The following is a 17354-nucleotide window of genomic DNA, read 5'->3' as shown; positions in this document are numbered from 1 at the left end:
ATAATTTAGGTAGACCTTCTGTCCTGATCAGACAGTTCAGTTTCCCTTTTTCTAGTTGTGTGTCCCGAAACTTCAGGCAACTTTTTCTCCAGGCTCAGTACTCCTATGTTTTTCCTGCTAGGATTGCACTCAGAACCAACTTCTTCCAGTGCACCTCAGTTCACTTCTTGTAGTCTTGAGATGGGAAGAGCACAGCAACTTTGTATCTCTTATTTTTAGTGTTCTTCTGGTAGGGGAGGGACAGAATGTTGTGATTTGTTCTGGGTCCAGGCTTGTCTTAATGGCTGAAAGGAAAGAGGAGCCTTCCTGTACACCCTAAAGCCCCTAGAAAAAAAATAATCCCCTTGTAGCTGTTCATCCTTTTGGACCCAAGTTGACCATTTTCTCTCTTTTGTGATATTTCTATACATATAAAGTCTGAAATTGCCATTCCACAAAAGAAGGCTTGCCTAGTCCTCCATCTCGTAGGTTTTTAAAAGCTACAGACCACAACTGTTACACAGCTTCATTCTGTAATTGTCGGTGTTTTCATTAAAAAAAAGCCTGCTGCTATTAGAATGGTTTACCTACTTTTTTTCATTTATTCCGAAGTAATTCAAGTCAACTGTGCAAAAGTAACAAGCTGCAAAATTGATTGTTTTCTTCACATGCAAGATACTGGAACATTTCTCCTGTAAAATCAGAGTGATTTATGCCTTATAGTATCTCTTAAAATACCAAATCATCAAGATATTCTGTGAGCCACATATGCCTACAAAAGAAAGCATATGAAAGGATCAGTTGACTTTAGTGGCAATATACTATATTTTGTCTTTGTTTTCCTGTATGAGAAGTGGATATGAAGTTTACCATCCCCCCAAAAATCTAAAAACATTCTAATCTGTTTTGTTGGAAGGAGTTGTGTGTGTCAGTTTGTTGTTTATTGCAGATATGGCAGCTGGTAGTAGACTAGCCTCCAGATTCTGCTGTACATCTTCAGCTGAAATTTTGATTGAATAAAACCTAAGTAAAGAATTAACACTTAATTTCTGTAAAACAATGTGATGTAGGATGAAATTGTCAATGTTTGTTTAGCCTACCTTTTAATGTAGGTGGACAAATGCTCATCATCATCAGTCTCTGCTCACTTCACTGCTTCTGACTGACCTCTTACTTAAATGCAGCATCTCAGCTGGATGATCAGAAGCTTTTTCTGGAAATATTCAACTCATTCATTGCAATGTTAATAGTGCAGTTGTCTGACCAGCTACTGCTGGTTTCTTTGTTTAGGGAAATGCTCTAGTGATTTCTTTTAAAAGAAATAGAAAATCTTTCTACATGTCCCTACTCATAGGTCATTCTGATTTACAGATGCCTCTCAAAAATGAGGATACAGAGCATGGAACTGGAACACTATTGGGAAGAAAGTGCATGCCAGGCTTAATAGTTCAAATATCAAGTCTTGTGTTTCTCGCCTATGTTTAGACTGTAATGGATACAACACAAACATACTATTATTTATTGAAGTCCATTCATTTTCTTCTGTTTTTTTGTTTTTTTGTTTTGTTTTAGTTTGGTTTTTTTAATAGGAAAGTGTTTAACTTCAGGATTCAATGCATATCTGGTTTTATTATATTATTTTTCTCAGGTCATGCACAGATTGTCCATCTCTTATTAGAAAGAAATAAGTTTGGAACTATCCCATCTGATAGTCAAGGTGCAACACCCCTACATTATGCAGCGCAGAGCAACTTTGCTGTAAGTAGCACGTACCCTATATGTGAAGTAAATGTATTTTGCTGAAATATTTATAGTGTAACAAAGTGTTTGAGTTGTTTTTAAAATCATATAAACAGTGTTGTCTGCACAAGCTTAACTGAGAGTTTTCCTATGTTATGTGATATAAATGTGGTTAATTTCAAATGATTAAAAATAAATTTTGAAAAACTACATTGCTGTACAAAAAAGGCCCTTTGATCTATATGTTTGCATCAGAAAACACAATAGTCATTGAGGTACTTCAATAGAAAGCAGAACGGCACCTACTATTTTACAGTGCTTTTACTTTTTAAGGCTCATTGTAGCAAAATCTAAACAGTTATAAGGTATCTAGAGTAAGATCACCTGTATGAGTATTTGCACAGCTGCTTCAGTACCAGTCAAACCAGTCTTTGCCTTCAAGAAAGTGATTAACTTATGAATATTTGCTATTATGAATGAGCTGTTGTCTCATAAAGCATGGCTAAAGAGCGAGTACCTTTTGTCACAATTCCTCATGAACACTATATTTTAAGAAGTTTTTTAAAGTTTTTAATATTTAAAAAATATTTTTTAACTTCAGTCAGCAAAGAAAACTGGTTTCTCAGACAGCCTAATTCTTATATTTTGGTGGAATAGGTAATTTTTTTCCAGAGCGAGATCCGGTACGGTAGAGCTAAGAATAAAACTCAGCAGTTTAATGATTGCTGGTCATAGATGTTAGTACAGAAGTAGTTCTCAAGCACTGGAACTTAGGAAGGCTTTTTTCATGCTGCTCTGTCTGTTCATAGTTGAATTATGCCATGCATAGTAAGCTGAGAGCTCCTATCTAAGTTTTCTTCAGTTATATTATTCATAACCTCCCTTTACAAGAAGGGTTATTTAGTGCCTAATTAATGTAGTTATGTAGAGCATATTGCAGCATTTTCTTAACAGGGATACTAATTTTGGTATTTTTTGCCTACCTACATGTTTATTTTCATAAAACAAGTAAAATTTTAATGCCCTTGAGAACCATTCAAGTTAACAAATCCAGAAATACTATTGAAAGAGGGAACTGACCAATGTGTATTAATACCACAGCTGTCACCTTCTGTTTCCTTGTGAAAGTGAGTTTTGGGGTTTTGGTGGGGTTTTTTGGATGTGGTCTTAGTAAGACCATACTGATATTTTTTAAATTCAGATTTTCAGTGGAGCATATCTCTGTGTATAATTTACACCTTTTTAGAGAATTTTTTATTGATGCTGATTATTGTTCATTAAGTGGTATGTACAATTTGGGTTTGACTCACATGTCTAAAATATTTATGTTGTAAAAGCCTTTCTTTCTAGTTTGAGTCAGACTCGTGGGAAAGATAGAATGTTTTTATTTACAGTCTGGTGATTATGTCCACATGCTTTTATCTTTTTTTTTTTCTATATTGATACATTCCTAAAAAATGATTTTTTCATGCTGGCTTTTTTTCTCTGGGCTTGATTCAGTTGTATGAAATATCTTCATTATATTGCTGCCTTTTGATCCCACCAGCCAGCCAAACTATGATACCATTTAGGTTTTTATGAGGAAATAGAGTAGGTGATGGAATCAGACATTCTTTTGTAATCTTGTGTACTTACAATGAATGTACTGTTTCCCATCTTGCATGAAGAATCAGACAGGAGACTCTCATTCAGATCTGCAAGCCTCTTTTAGCTGGTGATGTATCCAAGAGCTCCTGTTTATGCATGCCTAAATTATGTCTGGAGCTTCTCTCTTTTTTTACCACTCTGGTTGTTTCTGAGCACCACTATTTGCTTTTTTTCTCAGTTAAACACAAATCCTTGAGTAATTCCCACGACTGTATTCCATATACATAGTCAAACAACTGAGTGGAGACACATCCATGTTTGTTTTGGCACTAGCATCTATACATTATGGCTTGAGAGCTGCGTTGTTGTTCTGTACAGTCTGCCCAAGTTTGGATAGGCATGGTATGTTTCTCAGTTAAAACGCGATGTTTCTTGGTCCCTAACAAGAAGAAGAAAGTTTGTTCTTTTGTATTTATTATAAATATTTGAGTTGCTTTCAGTTTTACTTAACTCGATACCTTGTTCTTTGCTCTGTTTTTCTGCAGGCTACCTACTCTAATATAACATTTTTGGGTTTTAATGACTGAAGAGACTTAGCTGTCTCTTCAATGAAGAATTTGTTCTCTAAGACTAACTTATCCCCACTTATTATAGAAGGAAAAGTTCTAGAAGAACTGAAGTTACCTAATATAACTACCCAAATAGGTTTCCTGAAATTTAGATGGCTTATGTATCCTGCAGAAGGTCCAAATACACATCCTTTTTAAATTTTTGAACTTCATGTGTGAAGAAAGATGCTCTATTAGTATTGATTTTAGTATGCAGAATGCAGGACTATATATATATTAATTTTTTCTGAATTTTTCCAGAGATGTCCAAGACAACATACTTCCCTTTCACATATTTGTATAGATTGATCTAGTAAATGAAATGTGAATAGCCTGGTCTTATTTTTGAATATTAAAAAATAATATTGAGTATTTTTCAGAGTTTCTTGGTGGCACAGATTAAAATTATCCAGGTTTACTTCTCTACTGTTGTTTTTCAGCTTTGTTGTTTTTTATTTTGTTTTCTCCACTTTTTTAATAGAGATAAAATACATGTGATTTTTCATGACAAAATACATGTAGAATTAAACTGATCGATACTTCTGTTTTCCAATTTCTTAACCATCCTGTTCTAATTTAATTTCATTTTGTTTTCAAGTTGTGATAACTTCATTTTGGAAAACAACTCTTATAGCACTATAGGATTTTCTTCCTCTTTTTCCCATTAAAAACTAAAAAAAGGAGTGGTTGAAAGAAACATTGCTTTCCTAAAACTTAATGGAAAAATAAAATTACTTATTTATGCTTGTAGGATGTGTGCCTTAGTATTGCAAAGGTCCAGCCTTCATACTGCTTTTCACTTTGCAGGATTTCAAGCAGTGCAGAGGTAGGGTGCCGAGTTGCTGGCCTAATGAGTAGCTGTTTGTGTCTGAGGTGTAGTGGTGGTCAGTGTGAGTACACAAAGCTATAAACACTTGCTGGTTTGTGTGGAAGGCTTACTGCTTCCATTCCTCATTACTTCTGGTTGGACCTTTACAATAAACTGATAGTTCAGATATGGACCCAAATTCACAGAGCAGTTAGGACCTTAGATCACATTAATATAAGCCAAACGAGAAATTTCCTATTTCTTTAGAGGGATGACATAATAAGTAGTAGTTAAAAAAAATCCAAACTAGTCAATAGGACATAGGCATTTAAACACTTTTGTGATTATAAGCATTTGATTCCTTATAGCCAAGGAATTCTCATCCTACCCAGAGCAGCAATAGAGCTATTTTGGGGTCACATGGAGGAAAAGATAAAATAGTGTTAATACAAATACAAAAATAAAAGAAAATAATGAAACCCACTTTTTTTTCAGTTTGTATTGGCTAGCCTATCAGTGGCTCTTAAGAGATTTTACCAGCTGTTAAATACACAGCCTTTGTAAGGCATTAGATAGAAAAAGGAAATTCTTCCCCTAATTCTTTTTCTAGCAGTCGTGATTTCCTCTCCCTTCCTTTCATGTGTGGCTTATTAAGAATTTAGCAGCAGGTTAAACAAGTGGACTGGTTTGCTGAGAGCTTAACACAAACACAGCATTTGAAGAAATAATTCTTTTTGCTTTGATTTAAATAGAGATTTTAGTGTAAGACTTACAGCGGAAAGCCTGGACTCAGGTATAAGGATTTCCTTAATCTTTTTTTATTTATAATATTTCAATAGTTAGTAACCTGTTGATATTATTAAATAATAGGAAATATGTCTATGTTGCCCCAAAAGTCCTGGGTTGGTTTTGGGGGTTTTTTTTGAATAGTCAAATTATTAGAGTTTGGCAAACTAAAATATTTGCATGTGCAGTCATATTTAGAATTGGAGTAAAAAAAAAAAAAGTCAGAATATTTTGAAGGAACATTTTTTTTAGCATCAGTTTATTACAGTAAAGTTTTGATAAGCTGATAATATTTTTCCCATTGCTTTCTTCACAGTGACTGCAGTGCCTTTTACTTCCTTATGACGAACACATGATGTTTGACACTAAAAAGAAAGACATATGAAATAAATGACAGTGTTAAACTCATAGTTAAGGATGTACTATGAACACTGACGAGGAAAAGGGTATAGCAGAAAGTACAGTGCTCCTGTTGAGCTATTACTCTATATAAACATAAAAAAGAAAAATGAAGCTTTGATTTGCTTCATAAACAGCTAAATGAGACACAATAGTTTCTTGTTGTTACAGATTCCTTTTAATGTTAATTTCAATAATATGTCTTTTCAGGAAACAGTTGAAGTATTTTTGAAACATCCTTCCGTAAAGGATGACTCAGATCTTGAGGGAAGAACATCCTTCATGTGGGCAGCTGGCAAAGGCAGTGATGATGTCATTAGGACTATGCTGACTTTAAAATTGGATATCGATATCAATATGACAGACAAATATGCTGGCACAGGTAAGACACTTTACAGTAAAGAGCAACTGGATGTTTCCAGTTACTGTGATTTCCACCAAATAAAAAAGATTGTTAGAAGCTATATTAGTCTTTTCCTGGATGCATACCTTAATCCTGAAAGTATTTTTGCATTAGTTTAATTATGTGTGTGTGAGTCACTTCTTTGCCTTATTGTGGGAAAGAAACAAATCTTTTCTGTGTAGATTGAACCAGTTCATTTAAAACATAGCAAGAAGCAGCAATGTAGTGCTATGCTGCTATTTGGTTAGATATGTAATCCTGGGAAAGGAAGAGCTGTTCTGTATTTTGAAGAATAAAATGAAATATAATTGCATAAAAAGCCCTCCCTGAAGATGCCTGTTAAAAAAAATTGTCAGTAAATAAATACTTTGAAACAGTATAGAGCAAACTAACCAGTGAAATGGCCAAATTATCGTCATGGAAATCATAAGTACCATAGTTACTTGTAAAGATAGTGTAATAAAGATTAGAGTTATTACACTTCTCTTGTCTAAACAAGAGGTTAAACTTGATGTCCCCCAAGTTTATCATCCCATTATCTGCCCAAAGCAAGCTAGGTATGCAATACGGTGTTTCAGAATTCAAGCATGCAAGTCATGAAATTCAAAATTTCCTGTAGCAACTATGAATTCATCTCCTTTAATGAAAAATTAAAAGAATTTGTGGTAGAAGTATTGTACCTATGTAGTACTTTCAACAAAAATAGAATGACAGTTCTGACAGAGAGACAGGTGTTGAAGGGTATATGTATTCAATAGCGTTGGAAATACAGGTAAAAGTAGTGGAGCTGCATAGTGTGCTGATGACATCTGAATAAAAAAAGAGGAGAATGTGGATATATTGGGCATAAACTGGAGGGGTTTGGTAGCAGGGGACTGCAGGGGTAAGCTGTGTGGGAGGAGGTCATGAGCTACCCCGTGCCAGTCACAGCCAGGTCACAAGTGTAGATGTTAAGTGCAAAAATGTATACCTATGTATAATAAGTAGTAAAATGATAGCCATGCTGATTGAGCACACACCCATGAATAATACAGTAGAGGGCATTTCTCCTGAAAACTATGTTATTTTAAACAAACAAGAATGTATATTGCAATGTTTGTTTATATAAATTTTAATATATTTGCTTTAAAGCATACTCAAGCATTATCTTTTGGCCACACGCACACAAACTAGCCTAAGCTGCATGGTTAGATTTAGGGAACTTGCAGCGTAGGTCTATCCCAACCAAGAAACAAAGATACAAGTTTCACAGTTTTCCTCTTTTGAGATCACACTTTGAATAACATACAAATGGTAAATAAATACAATGTCAGGGTTGCATGGTTCAGGATTTGAAAGATAGCATGTATGAATATTACTTTTGTACAAAAAAAATTGAAATTGGTGGTATGGTGGGTCTTTACACAAAAAACCAAATGCAGTTAACATAAAGTTCTATTTAAATATCTAAATTCTCGCTTTCCTTACAAATGAACGCACCAAAAAATCAGTATTTCCAAGTTATGATAGTTTTTAATTTTTTACTTTAAGAAATATTGCAACAAATAAAATCTCAGTCTTCAAATTTGATGACTTTATAAGCTACATATTCTACAGTTCTAGTCTTGTTTCATCTTTTATCAGTCTCACCTATATTTGCTCCTTCCTGACAGTTCCCTTTTAAATACCTTACAGTATTTGTTTCAGACCTTAAGGTGCAGTAATGTTGTAGTTGCTGTGCAAACCTCCTTACAAAGGGTTTTCTTCTTTGCAGACAGTAATCACATACTGTGTTTCTGAAATTACTCAGGTGTGGATTTCATGCTTGGATAATTCAGGTGGTTGAGTTTATTATCTTTCAGTCTTAAACCTTTCATAGCAGTGATGTGTAATCACCTTTTAATCTTGATTTTGTTGTAGGGCTTTTAATGCAAGGAAATGAATGGATTTTCCATTTACTTGAAACTGCCGTTGTGTAGAACACACTAATAGTCTTAAAGTGGGGAACTATGCCGTTCGTCGCTTGCTGTCGAGCAATCTGAACTTTACCATTGTGCAAGCATGTGCAGTAGCATGGGCTTTATTATAGTGAGCTGTAAACTTAAAAGGAAGCCCACCAGTAAATCACTCTCTGATTTCAGACCTGGGTTTTTTTCCGACGGTTCTTAATCGTTCCCAAGTTTTGGTGAGGGAAAAGTAGCGTCGTATTCTGACCGGAATCTATGCACTAATAGAAAATAGCATACATGCCACCATGCCTGGGATACAGTTGCTGAGGAGAGTTCAAGGTTGTGTTTTTATGACTTTTGTGTGCCGACTCAGTTAAGCCTAGTTATAATGTTGCATTAACGCAGCCTTTTGCATTTACTTAAAAAGAGCAAGCTCTCCATTCAGCTTTGCTAGAACATCGAGACTCTCCGTATTGTGTAGGAGAATGACACCAAGGGAAAGGAATTTCCCTCTTCTCCGAGATCAGCGCTGCAGGAGCATTACAGGGGCAGCTTTATAGCTCTGCCGTCACCGCGTACAATGGAGAGGGCTCTGTCTGTCGGCTGAACAAAGGGCCCATTGTGACCAGCTGGCTGAGGAATCTCTTCAGTCACCGTGACTCCATCACAGAAAATTTGGCTTACAAGAAAATATTGAGCACAAAGTGCGAAACAAGATGCCTGCGTCAGAATGAGTGATAGGGGGGAAGAACCGGCCAAGCTGACACAGCAGCTCTTTTTCTATTGTATTGTTATACACACCCCATGTGTCATCTGATGGAGTGGTTTACTGCCTTTGGTTTCATAAGAAATGCAGTACAAAAACCAGAACCTCGAGTTTACTGTGAGGTCAGACCATGAAACCCAGGCCCATCCAAATGTTCGAAGCAGTAGGGATCTCATTCTTGTCAAATTTCTACTGATAGCCACCCACTCGCATAGCTACTGCAGATCTTGCTGCTTACAGATATTTTTCATGGGTGCCCCTGTGCTTTTTAGCTGCAACAGTTAAACACCAGTGTCATCTTAAAGGCATGATTTCAATTACTAAGGCAGCACTTCTCATACTGTCTCTGGCTGTGACCCCAGTTCTTGTAGGAAGTGTCTCATTTGTCTGTGTCACAATTCCAGTTACTATCACTAATTTAGAGGCTGTGTGTTTTAAGGCTGCATTTGATTCACAAACAGTATGAACAACCTGTGCATTTTAGTAGTGCCTGTGTAACAGGTTATGCTGGGTTACTGCTTCATAAGCTGTGTGAAGCAGGTACCAGTGGTAAACAGTAGCAGGCAAATAAAAAAAGCCTGACTGTTTTGATATTCTGGCTATGGTTCAAGAAGCAATTCCTTCTAATGTTGGCCTTCGTGGTGTGCCTTTCTGTATCATGCCTCTGCTGGATCCTGACCCTGCCTTTTTTAACATTAAACAAGTAGAGACATCTAGGTACTGTTTCAGCCCCCCATTTCGCTTGCTTGAGCAGGCTGAATTCTCACCAAGGATGAATATTTGTGAAATTCCATGGGGAAATCTGAATTCACTTTACTAAATGCACGTTTATTAATTGCACTGTTTTGTATTTTCATTCTAAATTATTTTGATTTTGTCATCTGTGAAATATTCTACATGTAAGGCAGTATGAGAATGTAGATTATCTGATTCGATTCCTGACTATAGAAAATAATCCACAGCATTTTGAAATCAAATTGTAAGTGAAATCACCAGTATATGTGTCTTCCATTGGTTTGAAATTTCATTGCTGTGTGTAGTTCTCCTTTCCTTCAAAAAGAACTGTGAACTGGTTGGACTGGCATTTCAACACTTTCCTCAACTCCAGCTGAGAGTGCCCACAGGATGCTGTGTTAGGTGATAGCAACTTCAGTTATAGCACACCATGTCTTTACCTCTGAGGTCTAAAGTACCTAACGTAGCTCTGTGTTATTTGTTGGTTTGGACTCAGTGAAATCTGCATACGTTCAAATATGGAAGGGCAAAGAAAACTGTGGAAGAGTAGGAGTCTGCAGAATCAACTTGCATAGTGTTCATACAACTGAACTTCATAAATTGTAGGGATGAGAGAAAATGCAGTATCTGGTCTTTCCATCATCTTTTTCTTTTTCCTGAAGAAAACAGGGAGCTGCAGATACTGTGTGAGATGTGATAGCCTTGCTACATAATTTTGTGTAAAATCTTCTCCAAGTAATTCTGTAAAAAATAAAGGGGTGGGAACAGCTAGGTAGTTATCTGGAGTTTGTTTTAGTTGAGACAGCTTTGCTTATTTGAAAGAAATAAAAAAGATATTTTCAGGAAAACATTAAAGAAATAATGAAAGCTTTCTTTCACTGGCAATAGGCAGTTTCATCTCCACTGGGGTGATGTAAGAAATGCCACAAAACAGAGGCAGTAATAGATTGTGTTATGTTCTATTAATCAGAAGCTGCTAACCATCCACAAATCCTCAATATAAGCCAATCTTGGTGGTGTTAATGTTAAAATTCCTATTTCTACAAGTTAGAAACATGTTTCAGAGCTATTTTTCTGCTTTTTGCTTGTATGGCAAGGAGATGTGGTTAGTGATCACTTGTTATGATTCTTCAGCACCTTTTCCACCAAAATGGTTGAAATTAATTTTTATTTTGACCATTCTAATTATGAACCTCCAAAGGTCATTATATTGTGATTTCTTTTTCCTATTACTTTATTTTTTTAGCGTTACATGCTGCTGCCCTTTCTGGCCATGTCAGCACAGTGAAATTGCTGCTGGAACACAATGCACAGGTAGATGCTTTGGATGTCATGAAACATACCCCGCTTTTCCGAGCCTGCGAGATGGGACACAAAGAAGTGATACAGACGCTTATTAAAGGTCAGCTGTTATGAGTTTACAAACCTGTTCAGAGTTCTGGTGCTTCTTTCTGTGGGACTGGGAAATAAACAGCATAGCTGAGCAAGAGGTGGGGTAGAAAATTACTTCCCTAAAGCAGGTTTTGTCTGTAAGTACCCTTTGTGGAGCAGCACTAGTAAATATAAAAGATTATCAGAATGTTATGCAAAATGGCTAGAAGTGTCAAATATAAAACTTTCAAAATTGGGATAGTTCTTTTCACGGCTCTTTTCTGCTCAAGCCTTTTAAAGTGTACATTCTAGTCTCTCAAACCGCCTCTTCCCCCAGCAAGTCATTTTTCTTTCTTTTTTTTCTCCAGTAAATAAGACCAAATTAAGCTTTCTTCTCTTTTTGTGAGAAAGCATTTTTAGGCTTATTTAAAGACTTTTTGGCTATTTAAATGAATCTTTATTTTTTTAATGAAGGTAGATAACAAAAAATCCTAAATCATTAATATTTTCCTCTGGTTGGTTTTTATAAGCAGTAAACATTTTATTTGTAGACAGAAATAAAATTTAACAATGTACACAGTTTTAGATAATTGTAAAAACTCTGCTGAAGTGTAAGAAGTATGATGGAAGAACAGTGGTATCTTAGATGCAAAATTCTGTCATTTTAGCTTCACAGAAATGTTCCAAGTAGCTGGAAGCAGTCTCCCTCCTACTTGAGACATTATCCTATTTATGGATAGTTGAAGTATCCAGGTTGCAAATTTCTGTCAACCAACCTTTCTTACTAAAAAGCACGCTTCCCATTGAGATCTGCTGGGCATATTTTAACCTCCTCTTAAGCTCTTAGTCCCACCCTGTATGCCATGTAGCTTTTTTAGATGTAACCAAGAAGCTTGGTAATCAGAATCTGAGTTATGTTTAATTAAATATTTTATGATATAGACAGACATTGTTGCTGGTTGGTTCAGGTTTTTACATTTGTGGAGTTTCATTTTTGTACGGACTTTTTACATCTTACAAGAACACATATTGAAATTAATTATCTGCATAAAAGAGTCTTAGCATGCTCAAATGAAAAAAAAATCAAGCTGTTTTCAAAAGTCATTCTTACACTGTGAATGTTTTATCTTGTCTGCTTTAGAGATTTAAAAAGTGTTTTCATCTGAAGTCTAATTTTCAAAAGTGATTTTGTTGTTAAGAAATAAAAGTTCCACTGAAAATTAATAGGCCTGAAACAAATAAAGGCTAGGTTTTCCAAGGGCATTTGACAAATCTGGAGATTCTGAAGCATCTGAGAAGATACTCAGAAGCTTGTAAAAAAATCAGATGCCTGACCCTCACTGAAACTATTTCATTCCCAATTAATTTTGATTTAGGTTTTAGGATTTGAGTAACAAAGTTGAAGTTACTTTCAGAAATATTTCTCTGAATTGTCAGTTTACCAAATAAGTTCTGGTTGAACATAATCTTATTCTTTTCTTTTCTTTGCATTCAAAAGTATTTTATTTTTATGTTAAAAAATTCTGGTTTCAAAAATGTATTTGTTGTTACAGGAGGAGCAAGAGTAGATTTGGTTGACCAAGATGGCCATTCACCCCTTCACTGGGCAGCCCTGGGAGGAAATGCTGACGTGTGCCAAATCTTGATAGAAAATAAAATCAACCCTAATGTACAGGATTATGCAGGTAGAACACCTTTGCAGTGTGCTGCTTATGGAGGTTACATTAACTGCATGGTAGTGTTACTGGAAAACAATGCAGATCCAAATATTCAGGATAAAGAGGTATGTTGTTCTTCACTGGGCTACTTAATTAACTTTAGAATAACCATAAATCAAAACATTTTCCTTTTCTTCAAGGTAATTCTCTTATCTGGGACACAGAAGCATATTTGCTGCTGTTTATCACAAAAGGAGATGCATCCTGACATAATTTTCTCTATGGCTTCACTTCTAAAAAATTTTGAATGAAAAGTAATATTTTAATATGCAGCATGATTGAAGATTCGTATTTTTCCATATCACTTTTGACTTTTCCTTATCAACATGTGATCTTATGAGGAGCCATATTAATCATCTGATTTCTTAACTTCTATCATTTCTTATTAACAGCCAACATGGGAATGTGATTTTATAGTCTGTAATGTGTTTCTTCAGCATAGAGATAGAGCAAGTAAGGTATTGCAAGTGAGATTGCACAAGAACTGCTTCAATTACTTGTCCGCATGAGTATCCACATACGTATCACTCTTCCAGGTGAAAAAAAAACAACCACTGATTAGTTTATATGGGGTTTTGTGCCATTATTCAAGCAGTAAGTGAAATTAGCAGCCAGAATAATTGTGCAAAATATAATAGATTTCTTTGTTATACGACAAAATTTCTCAGAAGTTGGTAGAACTTCATCAGTTAAAAGAATTTCACCCAATTTCTTAAACTTTTCTGTAGCTATTCATTGCAGGGCATAATTCCAGGTAATGGAAAAGTTTTTTGTATTATGAGTTCTACAGAGCATGCTGGGGAGATTTTCCAAACTGACACCAGCTCTGTATGGCGTGAGCTTGAGTACAGCTGGACACATCCACTTCACCTACTTCACACAGAGACACTGCAGCATGCTCTTCAGCCCTTGGGGTTCAGGAGGTGGCTTGTTTAGCACTGAACTCCGAAAGCCTTCATGTTTTTCTGTGGTACCCAGCCTTCTAGGTATCTCCTACATTTGGAGTTCAGAAAAGCAAGACACAGACAGGAGGCATGGCCTGGAAGTGAAGTGAAATATCTATGTTTTGTTGATATTGACAGAGCTTGAGGTATTTGTATTGTGGTTCTGTGATCCCAGTCCGAAGAGTAGTCATATATGAACTGGCTGTGTAGAGCACAGCTTGAGAGTTGGACCTCTGCTTCATGTGAGAGAGACTGGACTTCTGAAATCAAGCTCATTTTGAAAGCACAGCTGGAGTCTTGTCTTTGTTTGCCTGGGCTGATAAGCTTTCCTCAAACTTCATCTGATTTTGAATTCTGTAGTATTTCTTTCAGTCTTGTCACAGTGTTTTGGAGCAGCCTAGAAAACAGTCTGAACAACAAAGGTTGATGAGAGCCGCTTCAGACCTGGGCGGCATAGCTGCAAAGAAAGCAACTCTAGAACTAGTCTCCTAATGCTGTTTTTCAGCTGCTTTAGGTTAAAAAGCACTAGTGGTGTAATCTTGTTTTAAAAAAAAAAAGTTACTTCATTTTTAAGTGCTGTATTCTTTTATTTTAACAAGGAAGTTTATTTCAAACAATTAGTTTGTCCTTCATGTCCAGAAAAGCATTGAATTACAGTATGATTTATGACTTTTATTGTGGCATGATAGAGTTTGGGGATAGTATTTATTTTTGTTCTGTTTTATTGTTCACAGGGAAGAACTGCTTTGCACTGGCTCTGTAACAATGGCTACCTTGATGCTATAAAGTTGCTGCTTGGTTTTGATGCTTTCCCTAATCATATGGAGAACAGTGAGGAGAGGTATTTCTTATCTGAATGCATTATTTCGTAAATTAGCAAAAGTGCTTCATACTGATTTAAATGTTAAGTGTTTGGATATTGCCAGAGAATTGTGATCTTGTATCTAAAAGGAGTGCTGTAATCTTGGGCTTCAGTGGAAGCAGCTTTTCCAATGTGAAAAATCTCTTCTTTAAGCAAGACATTGCAACTTCAACTGTTTATACTTTTGAACCTTGAACTTGAGTATTTGCTCATTCTAGTCTTGTTTGAAATATTAAAGATCTTTTAAATTTTAAAGATCTTTTTCATTTATGTGAAGTCAACAGTGGATATGAATGGACAAAGGATGAAAAGGCATTTCTGCTGCTGTTGGAGTAGACCGGAATCTTTCTTTTCTATTTGGTAGGAATACCGTGAGAAGAAAGAAAATGGGAGAAATGTAATGTTATGTTTTAAAATAGTGATTACAAATTACCTGGTGGTTAACTGTATTCTAAAGGCCTAGTTTAAAAAAAAATAAAATCCTCCTATAATCATAAAGAGACAGTACATTTGCATCTCTTTTCTTTGTCTTTCATTGACATATAATGAGTAGTTTTTTAAAAGTGATTTGGGTTGTGGAGTTCAAATTAGTCACCTGACCATGAAGATAATTACTATTAGCAGAAATTTATAATGCCTTTTTTAGAGTAGATGACCTCCTCATAATTATAAATAAAATTATGATTAGTATGCCATATAAATTTGAATATTTCAACATTTTAAAGAACTTAAGGACTTTGAAACCCTATATTTTAGTGCTAAACTTGAGACTTCCATACGTATCCCAGTTTTTAATTGCTTTATTCCCCCATCATTTCTCTTTTGTTCTCTACTCTAAATGACTCAGATATCTCTTCCTTTTCTGTTCTTATTTTTTTATTGAGAAACACAAATGAAAGTATAAGTAGTTCCTAATTAAGTAGTGCCAATGGTCTCTTTAGTAATTTTTGATAGAAAATTAAATAAACACTTGTAATTAAATTACTCTTAATAAGTAAGATTAAAAGCCACTATTTTGCCAGAAAGGAGGCTGCTATTTTCCTTACTTTGCAGAAATGTACTAATGATGCTCAAATGTCAGGAAAAGTCCTTAGCTGTGATTTTAGTGTAGTCATTCAGTTAGTATCTTTTTTTTTTTTTCCCTTCTGGCATTAATATATGTTCTTATGTATAAAACTAGATTACTCAAAATATAACTGGCAGTATTCCAAATGTCAGCCCTTAAGTGCTAGTCCATGTAGAGAACGAAACAGATTCCCAATATTTCTAGATGAATCAGTCTTTAATTATAATTCTCCTAAAAATACATATATTGTATATAAAAATCGCACAATGGCCTCTTAGTAAACATCTACAAAACCTTGTTTCATTGTTAAGAGATCAGAAGTATGGAAAGTGGAAAAATCAAGTTGAGTGTTGTAAGAGAGAGTAAAAATAATTTCATGGATATGATTCATCTGTAATTGGATGAAATTGTTTTTTAATCAGTAATAATTTCACCAAATAGTGAATTTTTTCCCGACATACCTATAGAAAGAAGCTTCCCTTCTTCACTTTCTTAGAGCGCAATATGAGATACCAGTTCAAAATTCAAACATAGTGGTTAAAACTAAATAGGTTTGTGAAAAGATGGACCTGAGATTGCATCTAGGTTTTTAAGCTAGATCACATGCTTGCAGATATGTGATTAAGTCTGGAGGGTGGTAGGTTTGTTGTTCTTTGCAAATTTGTTTCATAATCCAACTTGATGTCCTGGGTGCATCATGTGATGACAGGCTAACTGCTGCTTGACCAACTTCATGCTAAATTACATGTAACACCTGATGGCTGATGTCGTCTTTGTGTGTTTTCCTGTGAAGCCAGCTTGATTTAAAAGCTATCTGCTTTAGAGATAACCAGTGGAAAAGAAAATTTATAACAGGCTTTGAACTGACACAACAGAGTAATGGCTGGTTGTGAGGAGCGTATGTGAGCAGCCTTGAATGGGTAGCGTCCAGTCGTACAAACCCGTATTCAGATTTGAGTGATTTTTTTACTTTCAGAGGTAGCTCTAATGGAGTTAGAGAATCCATATTTAAAAATATGAGCCTCCATGACTGGGATCCATAATATAATACATTGTCTTTGTACATACATGGTAGTAACATGATGTTTACTTTAGTATCTTTTGTACCTGTTAATTAAAATATTCAAAACTAGGTATACTTTAAAAATGTGTTTTTCTGAAATGAAGTCCCTTCTGAAGTTCCCATTCCTGGGTTATCAAAAATCTGTATCTCTTTAAATGCTATCAGCAGCACACCTTGACATACAAATTTTCATGTTATGTCACTGTCTTTATTCCTGCAGACACTTCAGTTCAGATACTGTTAATCCTTCCATCAAATCCTTGCTGCGTGGCAAGTCCAATTGTGCTTTCTGTCTGTTTTTCTTTGCTTACCAGCATTGCGTCCTTGCAAGTTACCATCAAGAAGAGCCCTAATTTTCACAATCGCATGCATTGACACTTGCTATTTGGTAGTCTTGTATTATATGGTCTTGATTATGGCTTGTGACTGATAATTTTCAGTCACTAAATGTCTCTGCCTAATGTTTCAGTGTTGGTGAGGGAGGTATGTAAAATTTGCTCCTGTGTTGACAATGGGAAATATGAGAATTATTTTTAAAAGGGCTTAGGCATCTTTGACACCATTAAAAACCAAAGCCATTTAGTATTTTTA

General features: G+C 35.4%; 1 protein-coding gene across 4 annotated transcripts in view; it reads left to right on the top strand.

Moving 5' to 3' along the window:
• The window catches only part of INVS (inversin), a 99311-nt gene that overhangs the window by 56022 nt on the left and 25935 nt on the right, over positions 1 to 17354 (top strand). For all 4 annotated transcript variants that reach the window (XM_069778809.1, XM_069778810.1, XM_069778811.1 and 1 more), the window contains 5 exons: positions 1628 to 1737; positions 6118 to 6289; positions 10986 to 11141; positions 12664 to 12893; positions 14507 to 14613. In XM_069778809.1, coding sequence (XP_069634910.1) covers positions 1628 to 1737; positions 6118 to 6289; positions 10986 to 11141; positions 12664 to 12893; positions 14507 to 14613 — 775 coding nt within the window. The remainder of the gene's footprint in view (positions 1 to 1627; positions 1738 to 6117; positions 6290 to 10985; positions 11142 to 12663; positions 12894 to 14506; positions 14614 to 17354) is intronic.

The sequence above is a fragment of the Haliaeetus albicilla genome, chromosome 3, assembly GCF_947461875.1.
Source record: "Haliaeetus albicilla chromosome 3, bHalAlb1.1, whole genome shotgun sequence".
Lineage (NCBI taxonomy): Eukaryota > Metazoa > Chordata > Aves > Accipitriformes > Accipitridae > Haliaeetus > Haliaeetus albicilla.
The sequence above is the reverse complement of the archived record's forward strand: the minus strand, read 5'-3'. Positions and strand labels throughout refer to the sequence as shown.